This window comes from Drosophila ananassae (assembly GCF_017639315.1).
Source record: "Drosophila ananassae strain 14024-0371.13 chromosome Y unlocalized genomic scaffold, ASM1763931v2 tig00000099, whole genome shotgun sequence".
Classification (NCBI taxonomy): Eukaryota; Metazoa; Arthropoda; class Insecta; order Diptera; family Drosophilidae; genus Drosophila; species Drosophila ananassae.
Genome location: NW_025319061.1, coordinates 525,823 through 538,658, shown reverse-complemented (window position 1 = coordinate 538,658; position 12,836 = coordinate 525,823). Strand labels below are relative to the sequence as shown.

At 49.0% G+C, this 12,836-nt stretch overlaps 1 protein-coding gene across 1 annotated transcript; it reads right to left on the bottom strand.

The window, feature by feature from the left end:
- Window positions 1-10,515: 10,515 nt before the first annotated feature.
- Window positions 10,516-11,435, bottom strand: LOC123258191. The gene is made up of 2 exons (XM_044718065.1): window positions 11,348-11,435; window positions 10,516-11,291 (listed from the first exon to the last, which is right to left on the bottom strand). Exons 1-2 carry the CDS (start codon window positions 11,433-11,435, stop codon window positions 10,516-10,518), a joined length of 864 nt encoding a protein of 287 aa, XP_044574000.1.
- Window positions 11,436-12,836: the final 1,401 nt, after the last annotated feature.

The following is a 12,836-nucleotide window of genomic DNA, read 5'->3' as shown; positions in this document are numbered from 1 at the left end:
AACTCTTTTTTATACCCTTGCAGAGGATATTATAATTTTGGTCAAAAGTGTGCAACGCAGTGAAGGCCTTCTTTTCCCGGCAGGTAGTATATAAGTCGGAACGGCCGGGATCGGACGACTATATCCTATAGCTGCCATATAACTGATCGATCAAAAATGCCATAACTTTGGTGTATTTTTAGTTAGAGGGTTGGGACTTGGTACAGATTCTATTTTGGACAAAATAATTTGCCAAATTTCATAAGGGTCGGCCAAATGTATCCAATAGCTGCCATATAACTGAACAATCAATAATGACACAACTGCAAGGGTATATCAACTTCGGCTCCGCCCGAAGTTAGCTTTCCTTTCTTGTTTTTATTTTTTTTTGTGCAAATTAATTATTAATTGTGAACTTGGTTTTAGAAAAATGTATTTTTTTCCCCTTATTCAAAACATATTATGTTTTTGGTGACGGACTTCTTTACTGCCCGAGAGATATTTTACTTTATTGAACTGCTCTATCCTGATACTCAAAATGGACCCACTTCTCTTGTTTAAAGATCAATAATCAAACCTCGGATTAAGATACTTATCCCAAAAATCGATTGAAGAATGACTCGAGAGAGTCTGAAAAAGAATGATGCAATTTGTTGCTTAAATTTGAAATCTGGAACTGGGCGGACGTTGTTGTTTATAAAACGAAATTCTGGAAACGCTTACGGGAACTTAGTGCTTACAATAGCGAACTGTGTAAGCTGATCTGGGTGGGGGTACTTTTCGGCGTAGTTGACACCTATACATAGCTGACCACGGATTTATGTGAGGTCTCGGGACTTTTGGATAAATTCTCTTGGCTCAAAAATTATTTATAACTTGGGTAACAGCCCTTGAGTAATTCGTCATATAACTCCCCCTGAGTAATAATTGAAATTAAATCGTCCCAATGTCAAAGACCGTAAATAGTCTTGACTAAATTTACCTGGATTCTGCAAGGGACTGCTCGGGTTGGCCAGACGCTTGCTGTGATCAGGCTGGAGTTGATGTGCTTGAAGTCCTGGGGTGGTTTTCCTCAAGTACCGGTGGTATGGTGGTTCGGCTGATTCCTTATCGGCCGGTCCTGCTGGCGGTCCGTTTCACGGGAGCAACACTCGAAGTAGGTTAGATAGCGCGGGTTCTGCTGGTGGTCCGTTTCACGGGATCAACTCGTGGTCCGTTTCACGGGGGCAACACGCGAAGCAATGAGGTGACGCGGGGTCTACTTGTGGTCCGTTTCACGGGAGCAACACTAGAAGTAGACTGGTATGCCGCGGATTCTTCTTGTGAACCGTTTTACACAGGATCACTCGAAGTAGATTGATTTTAAGTGCCGTGGTTCAGACACTGAGTAACGAGACGATTGACTCTGATTTCGGAACTGTCTTTATTTCAGAAGAATAACTCATAGAATAACTTATATAAGATGCTAAATTATACATCATTAAATCTAAGAAAGGTCAAAGTTCTGGACGTGCTAAACTAAGGTTAATGCCAGGGTCACCCACCTCTGAGTCTGCTGACTCAGGGGTTGTTTGTTCACCTACTGCTTTCCACACCCATTTCGGCTTCGCTGGCTGGTTTCGGCTTGCCTCGGTCAGTCGGTCATTCTTCCCGCTGATCACGCTGATCGCTTATCGTTGGCTTATGCTTACATTATTAATAGGCTAGTAGGTCTGATGCTTGTATATCGTGACCTGCTGATGCATCTTGATTAGGTAGTAGGTCTTGGCACTAGGTGCCAACAGAATCATCCCGATATATCGAGATTGACGGATATATTGAGTGTAATTGATTGTTTAATTCGACAATGATATTTTTTTTCTTGATTATTTTCATTGTCGGGAAAATTATTTGTATCGCTATCGGAAATATTATTTTTTGGTTGGGTTTGCATATGGGGCCGTTCAAGTATTACGTGACATTCCGCCGTGCCAGACGGGCGCGTTTCATTCTGGAATTGCTTAAATTAGTCTCACAATTCAGAATCTTAATCTAAATCTTATTCTTACCGCAGTGTGCCCTCCTACAATAAACAAAACAATGAAAGGGCACTTTTTGGCGGCATTCACATTACCGAGATCAGTCGGCCCGTACTTTCAAAGGGCCAAGAATCGGATAACTTAAAAATACTAGATTTTCCTACAATGTTTGACCGTCGACATCCCCGACCCCTCTTCACTCAAATCCAAAACTGCAAGTTTCGAAGCGGGCCGCAACATTGTCCGAGATAGGCCATTATCGTTTACGCGCACAGTGGCGCGTCTGACGACTCCATCAGCTCCGCTGTAGACCTCCTCCTCGATACCCTTGCGCCACTCTCGTCTGGGCAAGGCAGGATCGCAGACGAAGACCATATCGCCCCCTGGCAAAAGGGGCCAGGCCTTCAGGATTGTCACCAAGAAGGTAAGGGCAGGCAACCAGGCGCCTTCTGACCCCGAAGAACTGAGGGTCATTATCGATATCCTCTTCCCAAACGAGCAGAACGAGGGATCGCGGGCGAACTTGAACGAAAACGACGAAGCGGAGTCGGTTAACGACGAAGTGGAGTCGGTGGAGCTAATCATGGCGGAGGAGGTGCGTAAGGCGGCCAGCAAACTAGCCCCCAGTAAAGCCCCCGGCCCGGAGCAGAGTCTACTCCTCCTGCCAAAGGCTGGCAAGCCACCCGGGCAAGCGGCATCGTACAGACCGATCTGCCTGCTAGACTCCGTGGGCAAGGTGCTAGGAAAAATAATAGCAACGAGACTACAGGCGGCCATAAGCAGGGTCGGCGGCCTGGCAGCGGAGCAATATGGCTTCCGAAAGGGCAGGTCTACGGTGGACGCCATCAGACGGGTTAAGGACCTGGCAGCACGCGCCATTCAAGGCACCCGGTGGGAAGGGGGCACCAAAAAGTACTGCCTGGTAGCCACCCTTGATATCAAGAACGCCTTTAACACAGCGAACTGGTCGCGAACGTTAGAGGCGCTGAGGAAGATGAATATACCGCGATACCTCCAAAGGATGGTGGACAGCTACCTGAGCAACAGAACACTTTTATTCGACACGAACGAGGGACGCAAAGAGCGCGAGGTCACCGCTGGAGTGCCCCAAGGCTCAGTGCTCGGGCCACTGCTCTGGAACGCAATGTATGATGGTGTTCTTCGGATTAAAATGGCCGAGGGAACATCCGTAATTGGATTCGCCGATGACATTGCAGTGGTGGTCGTGGCGAAGACAGTCCGGGAGGTGGAAGCTACTGCGAACCGGGCGATCGAGAAAGTGGAGGCTTGGCTGTCCACCGCCGGACTACAGTTGGCACCGCACAAGACGGAGGCAGTGCTAATCTCGAGCCGTTAAAAGGTGGAAACGGCGACGGTCCGAGTAGGAGGAGTGGCCATCACATCAAAGAGAGCCATAAAATATATTAGAGTGATGCTGGACACGAGGCTCTCATTTCGGGAGCACCTGAAGTATGCTCACAAGAGGGCAAGTGAGACGATAAGGGCACTCTCACGCATGCTGCTCAACATTAGAGGCCCGAAGCAGGAAAGGCGTAAGCTGATCACCAGCGTGGTAAGCTCGCAGATACTGTATGCCGCCCCGGTGTGGGCCGAGGCAACGACCGTGCGGGCTTATGTGCGGGGCATCGAGGCCGATTATAGGCTTTGTGCGTTACGCACGTCATGCGCCTTTAGAACGGTGTCGGACGACGCGGCACTCGTGATCGCCGGACTCATTCCGCTAAGGGAACTGGTCCGGGAGAGTTCAGAGCTGGCCGAGACGGCGCAGGACGAAACCACAACGGCGTCGGCTAGGAAGTCAGCGGTGAGAGTCAGAAGCCTGGCCAACTGGCAGAACTTATGGGCAAACTCCACAAAGGGACGTTGGACGCATAGGCTCATTCCGGACGTGGGCATATGGACCGGAAGAAAGCACGGCGAGGTGGATTTCTGTATGACCCAGGCCCTTATCGGACACGGGTGCTTCAGAAGCTACCTGAAGCGATTCGGGCACGAACGAGAGGATGGCTGCCCCTCATGTGGCAAGGGGGTCATGAAAGACGCCTGCCATGTCCTCTTCGAATATCGGCGCTTCGACGAGGAGCGCAGCAACCTGGAGGAGACCTTCTCACCAGAGAGAATGGTGCCACTGATGATGGAGTCGGGGCGCAAATGGGAAGCCACAGCCAAGTTTGTGGCGAAGGTCTTGAAGTAGCTGAGAGCCCTGGAGAGGGTGCGTAACGGGGGGGGAGGATTAAGCTGTAGGAGTTGGGCGAAGCATTGCTTTACGGCCGTACCGTCCAACACAACAGCATCAAGTTCCTGTAGCCCCATTAATAACTTAAATTATAGTAACGTAAATAATTGGTATAAATAATTGGATAAATGTAACATAAGAGAAAATAAATAAAATACGAATATAAAAAAAAAAAAAGGTACTACAAGACCCACCTCCTCCAGAAACGGTCTCGCAGCATGCGGGTAATCCTCCACTGCTTTCGGGTAGAACATTCACTGGGCATCTGCTCCTCATCAGGTGCATACGGAACATGCTCGGTTTCCTCCTCAGTCGATGGCCAGCCGCTTGCTGCCTGCCTCAAAAATGCGGGACCGCTTAGCCACCGGGATTCCGGGCTAAGGTCCGCCTTGCTCTGCGACCGCGTCGCATCATCCGCTGCGTTGTCAACTGTAGGCACCACTCCACTGGGAAACCTTTGAGGACTCCAAAATCTCCGCCACCCGGTTGCCAACAAACTGCTTGTATCGGCGGTGGGTGCTGCCGATCCATTTCAGTACCGTTCTTGAGTCCGTCCATAACACCGTCTCACTGATGTCCACACTGTGCTCCTCCTTGATAGTGTTCATCATTCTGGTTCCAAGGACCGCTGCCTGCAGCTCCAGCCGTGGGATAGACATCGTTCTCATTGTGCACACTTCGTCTTTGCGCACGAAGCTAACCAGCACGTTGCCATCCTCGTACGTGGCCTCCAAAAGGCCACCGCCGCGAATGCACATTGACTTATATCCACGAACACATGCAACTCGATGGTTCGAACTGCTCCACGCCGAAAATAGTGGCGGGGTCATCAGAACTGTCCCACGGCGTCCAACTCTCTGCGCCAGGCAGCAAAGGCTCTGCCTATCTCCTCCGGAAGTGGTTCTTCCCACTGGATCTTCTGCCTCCAGATCTCCCGCAGTAACAGCTTTGCTGTAATCATCAGGCAGCAAAGGAGTCCCAATGGGTCGAACGTCGACATCAGCAGGCTCAAATACTCCCCCTTTGTAGGGACTCTATCTCCACTTAGAACGCTTTTTGACACTCGATGATGCTCCAAGTTGAATCTGAAGTCATCCGTTGCTACCTGCCAACGCATTCCAAGGATCTTCTGCTCAGCCTCACCTCATCCGACGCTATAGACCTGACCAGGTGGTCCCAACGCCGCTTCCACGATGGGTGAGCTGGATGAAAACTGGCATAATTCGAATCCAGCCTCCGCATGTATCTCCTTTACTCGGGTAGATACCGCAATAGCTTCGCTCTCCGTAGCGAAACGGTCCACGTAGTCATCGACGTAATGGTGGTCGATGATGGCCTTGACCGCCCTTCATCTCGTACACATCCGGGTCTCGATCGTCGTTACCATCTCTCCAAAGAAATCGTTGGGAACATCGAAGTGGAAGAGCACGGCTTGCAAGGGCTTGTAGTGCTGAGGCCCCTTGGCCAACGCCGAATTTAACGAGGTTCCTCCAACCTTGGCTGCAGCATCAAACACAAGCCGGACCGGGCTTGTTCGGGTTCTCGACACAAAAATGTGGCAAGTACCATAGCTTGTCGCTCTTCACCGCGACCTCATCCGGCTGCAGCTTTTTTGCATATCCTTTGGACACGTAATCCTTGATGATCCGATCGTATTCCAGCGCCAACTGCCCGTTGCGCTTCAACTTCTTCTCAACGTTGATCAGCCGCCATCTCGTAGCTCCGTGGCAGCGCCTTCCAGAGAAATCCCGTCTGGTAGCGACGCCCCACTTTCACCGTGGTGTCTTCGAGGATCCTTTTGGGCCCGCGGTCGTCGCTGGCTGCACCCGGTGGCGCAAGCTTCACACCAAAGCTTTCTATCTCGAAGTAGTCCTCCACCATCTTTTTCATCGTATCATCCATTGACGCGGCTAGAAGGCAGGACCTCGGTGACGGCGTAGTTGATTGTCCACTTACCGGCCCAAACACAACCCATCCAAGCTCGGTTGCGGCCGCATACCGTCCCTCTTTGGCAAACCGCCTCGTCCTAAGTGGCAATCCCAAATGTCCATGGTCCAGTCCGATGAGCAACTTCGGCACCACGTTGCTGTAGGGCTTCATCGGCAGTCGCGAATCCTTATGCACGCCCTGGACATATGTCTCGTCGACATAACCTCTGCATCGGCAGACTCAAGCTCGATACGGCGTACACGTTCTTCAACGGGTGGCGAGTGGGCTTCCCAGCTCCACTTATCTCCAGGCTCACTACGTTGGTGGGCTCCCTGCTGGTCCTTCCTCCAAACCATTGGATGTTCAGCTGTCGCTGTTCGCCTCGCACTTCCAGATCCCTCCATAGCTCGTCGTCGATCATCGTGACGGAGGATCCTTCATCCAAGAGCGCGTATGTGTCCACCTGGCGACCAGCTCGGTACAGCGTTACTGGCAGTATACGGAATAAAAGTCGGCCTCCTTCGACGTCGATGCTTAGATTCCTCTGCACGGGCGCCTCCGCTGGCTGCGGGGCCCTTCTCTCCAGGCTGTTTCTGGGGACAGCCGACTGATGGCTCCTCTCGTGGTGCCTGTAACTACCTCGTGGCGAAGACCTCCTGTCGGGGCTGCGTCTGGAAACTGCTGACTGCTGGTTTCCTCCGTTGTGGCGCCTGAAGCCACCTCGCTGCTCCGGCCATCTGCGCTCTTCGTAAGCTCCATGTAGCAGACGGTGATGCAATCTGCGGCATCCGTTGGTCTGGCACTCGCCATGCACATCGCAGGATCTGGACGAATGACCACTCCGTAAGCATGTGAAGCAGAGCCGATGCCTCTTCACCATGCTCAACCTGCCCGGTGGCGAAGCTTCGATGAACTCCCTGCAGCTCGTCTTAGCATGTTGCCCTCCACAAATTGGACAACCTCCATGCCGATCATCCCGCTGCTCGACTCGACGCCTCGGCTCCTTTCCCTCGCCGTCCAAAACCGTACGCACGATGTTTGCGTACTTCTTTAGCCACGCGCTAAAAAGCGTGGGAAAGGGCTCGATCGATGCAGCATGCCTGGCCCAATCCACTCGCTTGCTCGTGGAAGCTTTGACACAAGCTCCTCCATGAGGGTGGGGTTCCCCAAATGCTGCTCCGCCTTCGACGACTGAAAGAAGGCCGTGAGGTTACTAACTCGGGTTGCGAAGGGCACGATCCTCGCCAGGTGCTGCTCCGAAATCGGCGGCCCCTCTCGCACGCTGTTCAGCTGGCTGCGTATAAGCTGCTCCGGTCGGCCAAACCTAAAGCGCAGCTGCTCCATCACAGCGCTGACGTTCGCAGGGTTAATCAGCAGCGACTTCACTGTCTCGCGTGTTCATCCTTCAGCGCCTTCAACAACCTCTGGTTGTTCTCCAGGTCCGTGCAGTTGTACCTTGGGTCGTCTCCACAATTGCACAATTAAAGATGGCCACTCCTCGGGCTGCCCTCCAAATACAGGCAAGCCCGGGAGCCTCCTTGGCCCATTCGCTCCTTGGGATCCATTCGGCGTCATCGATGCGTAGGATTGTGTATGCTCCCGCCCGGTAGCACGTATTCATGCGCTGTCTGCGCAGCACTTGTAGCGCACAGTGGATCCAGAGGATGATTGCTTCTCATTAGCAATGGCGGCCCACTCCAGGATGGTGGCAGCGTGCAGGCCGCACCGACGCCGCTATGTGGGACCGGCTCGACCCCGTATGTTGGTGCCTCACCGGTCGATGTGGCTAATGGCGGTCCGCTCTAAGATGGCGGCTGCCCCGACGCTTCACTGATAGCGCCATTTGCGCTTGGGCCAAGTGCGATTGGCGTGCGATCGGCGGTACTCACATTATTCAAGGCTTTTTCCAACGCCGTGATCCTTTTCAGCAGGTACAACGTGAGTGGCTGGCCCACCTCCGTCTCCGAACTCGCAACTGTGACTGTGTCCTCCAGCGCAAGTTGCCCTTGCAGTCTCCCTAGGACTGCGAATAAAAGATGTTGTTTTGTCTAATGTGGAGTTGCCTTTAAACGGCTCCCCACAAACGTAGGTCCAATGAAAGAAGATGGTTCAAGGGCCTATGGCATTGGCATACGGGCACGTTTTATTCTGGGATTGCTTAAATTAGTCTCACAATTCAGAATCTTAATCTAAATCTTATTCTTCTTATTCTATAAATTCTTGATCAGGATCACCTCCTGAGTCGATATGAGCATGTCCGTCTGTCCGTCTGTCCGTCGGTCCATCTGTCTGTTTCTACGCAAACTAGTCTCCCAGTTTTAAAGCTATCGAGTTAAAACTTTGGACACACACTTCTTTCCTTTGCAGGCAGTATATAAGTCGGAACGGCCGGGATCGGTCGACTATATCCTATAGCTGCCATATAACTGATTGATCGGAAATGCCATAACTTGCTTGATTTTCAAGTTAGAAGCATGGGAGTTTCAATGGATTCCTCTTTTAGCAAAATAATTCGATATGCCAAATTTCATAAGGATCGGCCAACTATATATGATCCGCTATATATCTAATAATATAAGATGCGTGGCGCCACCTAGCGAACTACGACTCAACTGCAAGGGTATATAAAACGTATATATATAAAGCTTATATATAAAGCTTATATATAAAGCTTATAGTATATATACCTTTCCTTTCTCGTTTTTTTTTTAATTTTTATATTTTTATTATAAATATTTAACAGTTTAATCAGATTCCTCTTCCTGTAAATATATTTCCAAACAATCACTTTCATTATCGTAATCGGATTCATCTTCGGACAAGCTTCCGGAGGTATCTTTGTCCTTTTCATTCAATATTGGCTCCTCAAAAAGAAAGATAACCTCTGCAGGAAGGCGCTTTCTTTTGTAAAAGAGAACATTTGAGAAAGATTAAAAGAGAACTTGAATTGTTATTTTTATCTGCAAGTTCAGATGCTAATTTTCTTTTGAGCCTTACGCCAGCATCCTAATAATTCAATTTTGGGCGACCTCGTTTCTTTGATAACATACAAATTTTGATCACAAACGCTTTAACTCATATTACCGCCTAGCCACAAAGGGTGTTTTTTTTCAAATTGGTCCATTATACGGTAGCATTTTTTTTTTTGCGCGGTTCCCACTGCATACGTACAGCCCACTACCCGTCCAACCGACCGAGAGACGCTGCCACGTAAGGTATGGCTCGAATCGCGGGAATAGATCCGAGATAGTTTAAGCGAGGAGAAGAAAGATATCACGAGGAAGATTGATGCTCAGATAAGGCGTTTAATATAAGCGATTTAATATTGATGATGGAGCAAAGTGACAAGATGTGGTAGAGACCATTGTAGTGCGAACATAATACCCTGCACGGATCGTGTTGGGCATATGTCGATCTACAATGGCTGAGGAGTCGAGGACGAAAGTTTCTAGTCCTTCTACTAGGAACGTTAAAAATTAAGCGTGTTAGTAAATGCTGGCTGTCTATATTTACATAAATAAGATTATATAGAAACATGACACCCAGCATCGTTCTACGATTTGTTAATTATGGTAAGTTGTTTATTAAAAGTCTACTGCGATAAGAGGGGAGGTAAAGATTTGCATTCCAATTAAGTCCCCTAAGAGCAAAAGTAAGGAAGTTTTTTTGTACAGATTCAATGTGATCTTGGTGTACTCCATATTGAGAACTCCAGACACACGATCTATACTCAAAAATCGGACGGACCAGTGATGTATATAACGTTCTAGTTATGTACGGGTCATTAAATTCTTTTGACCATCTTTTAATAAAACCAAGCACACCCATAGCATTATTAACCATCGTAGATATATGGTCGGTAAATTTCAGTCTCAAATCTAATAGGGCACCCAGATTGTTAACCTGAGTTAATAATAAAGTACATAGCCTGTTGAGGACTAGATCGGTAAAAAGACATGAGTTTAAATTTCGATCCATTAAGCTTTAAGTTATTCGCTAAACACCAATTTTGAAGTTTATCCAAATCGGATTGAAGTCTAGACTGGGCACTAGTAAATTTATACTGAAGGCATAAAGTCAACAGCGTGCATAAGTACAAATGAATTATTTAAGGCAAGGGGCAAGTCGTTAATAAACAGTGTAAAAAGTAGGGGTCCAAGATGACTTCCTTGGGGCACCCCAGATGTGGCGCGGACTAAGCGCGAGGTAACATTTTTTAAGAAAACCCGTTGGGTTCTCCCAGATAAGTAGCTCGAAATCCAGATAAGAAGATTAGTTGGGAACCCCAAAAGACTGAGTTTACTTATAAGTTATGTATAAGCTCCTAGAGCTCTAGGAGGGTACTGTGGCAAAGATACTTTGCTGGGAATCTGACTCGTCGTCCTGATCTTGATAACTGCTCGGTTGGCTGGGCAGTTGGTGCTGTCGTTTTCTCTTGAGTCGGAGGTGATTCGTTTTGGAGATGTATGCTGGTTTAGGTCGGTCGATCGAAACCTTGATGTCCTTTGTGTGTCCTTTGAGCGTAAAGTACTTGTCGTGCTTTGCTAACATTTCGAACGGACCCTCGTAGTTTGCTTCCAGGGGGGTTTTGACTCGATCCACTCTGACGAAGACGCGGGTACAATGGTTTAAATCCGGGTTCTCAAATTCTTGCGGTGTATGATGGTGCACTGGCTTAGTGGTTGGTAGCTGAGATATGGTTTTTTGAAGAGTCTCGGCGATCTCGGATTCGGTATGTTTTTGTGTGTTTGGTGTAAAAAATCCGACAGGGATCCGTAGAGCGGTGCCATAAACCATTTCAGCTGGGCTCAGACCGATGTCGCTTTTAACTGTTGTACGTAGGCCTAGGAGGATTAAGTGCAGGGAACTGCTCCAGTTGAGTGGATCGGCGGATTTTAAGGCAGCTTTTAATGTTCTGTGCCAGCGTTCGACCATCCAGTTGGCTTGTGGGTGGTACGCTGTCGTGCGCAGGTGCTTAAAACCGCAAATTTTGGCGAGCTTTTGGAACAGTGTGGACTCAAATTGTCGGCCTAAATCCGTTGTGATGTGGAGTGGGATTCCGTACAGAGAGAACCAGCCCGAAATCAGTGCGTTGGCCACAGATTGTGCTGTGATGTCGACTAAGGAAATTGCTGCGGGCCATCTTGAGAAGCGATCGATACACGTGAGGCAGTATCGGTATCCGTTCGATGATGGCAGTGGGCCAACGAGGTCGATGTTGATATGTTCGAAACGGGCGACGGTGGAGGCATACTCTCCCAGTGGCGATTTTTGGTGTGTCTTTGGATTTTGGCTTTTTGACACGGTATGCAAGAGCGTACGATTTTAGCAACATCCTTCGCCATGTGGGGCCAAACATAGTGTTTGGCGACCAATTTATTTGTCGCCTTAACCACGGTTTAGGGTAGGCATCTGGGCACGAATGGGCATAGCTGGTTATTGGCGACGTGGCAGTACAATTGCTTGTTTGAGCCTGAAACGGAAAATTTCTTTAGTGAGACGGTATTTTCTGGATCAGAATTGAGTTGAGCGATTGAGCGATTGTAGTTCGTCGTCGTTTTCCTGTTCCAGTGCCATCTCGTCGAAGTCTATGTGTTTGATGGCTTCGATGCGTGAGAGAAGATCAGCCACGTCGTTTTCCGCTCCTGTAATGTGGCTGATGAAATCCAGTTGCCGCGCGCGTCGCGGTGATGCTTTCTTGCTGTTTTGATTGAAAGCGTACATCAGCGGCTTGTGGTCGGTGAAGATTATGAATTTTCTGCCCTCCAATACGAACTTGAAGTGCAAAATGGCCTGATAGATGGCAGTCAGTTCTCTATCGTAGGTGCTGTATGTCTTTTGCGTCGGTGTGAATTTCTTTGAGAAGAAACCCAGTGCTTGCGTCTGGTCGTTGACAATCTGATGCGGCACCCATGGCGTCATCGGAGGCATCGGTGGTTAGTGTTAATTGCGAGTTAGTGCCATGTAGCTCAGCAATGTAGCGTTTGCAAGCTCGTTCTAGCACGCGTCGAATGCGTGGTCGGCTTCCGTAGACCAGAGTATCGGGGTTTTGTCGTTTATTTTATTGCCTTGGATTAGCGTCTGGAGTATGTGTTGGTTATCAGCAGCACGTGGGATAAACGGCCGATAGAAGTTGATCATACCCAGAAACTTTTTTAAATTTTTAGCTATAAGCGGTTTTTTAAAGTGGCGGATGGCTTCCACTTTGGCTTCGGATGGTTTCAAACCGTGCTGGCTGATGCCATGTCCCAGGAACGTGAGTTGTGATTTACCAAATTGGCACTTCTCGAAGTTCACTGTGAGATGTGCCTTTCGAAGGCGGTCAAGGGTCGTACGGAGGTGCGTCTCGTGCTGCTCCTCGGATTCTGAAGCGATCAGAATGTCGTCGATGTATGCGAAAACAAAGTCGAGATCTTGCATTACGTTGTTTATGTGACGCTGAACAGTTTGCGCTGCGTTGCGTAAGCCGAGTGCCATGAACAAGAATTAGAATAGCCCAAAAGACATTGAAAATTGCTGTTTTGAGAATATCTTGCGGTTCGACAGGAATCTGGTGATACGCTTTTTGCAGGTCGATTTTTGAAAATATCTTTTTACCGTGTAGGATGATTGTTACATCCAGTATGTACGGAATAGGGTATCGATCCGGCACT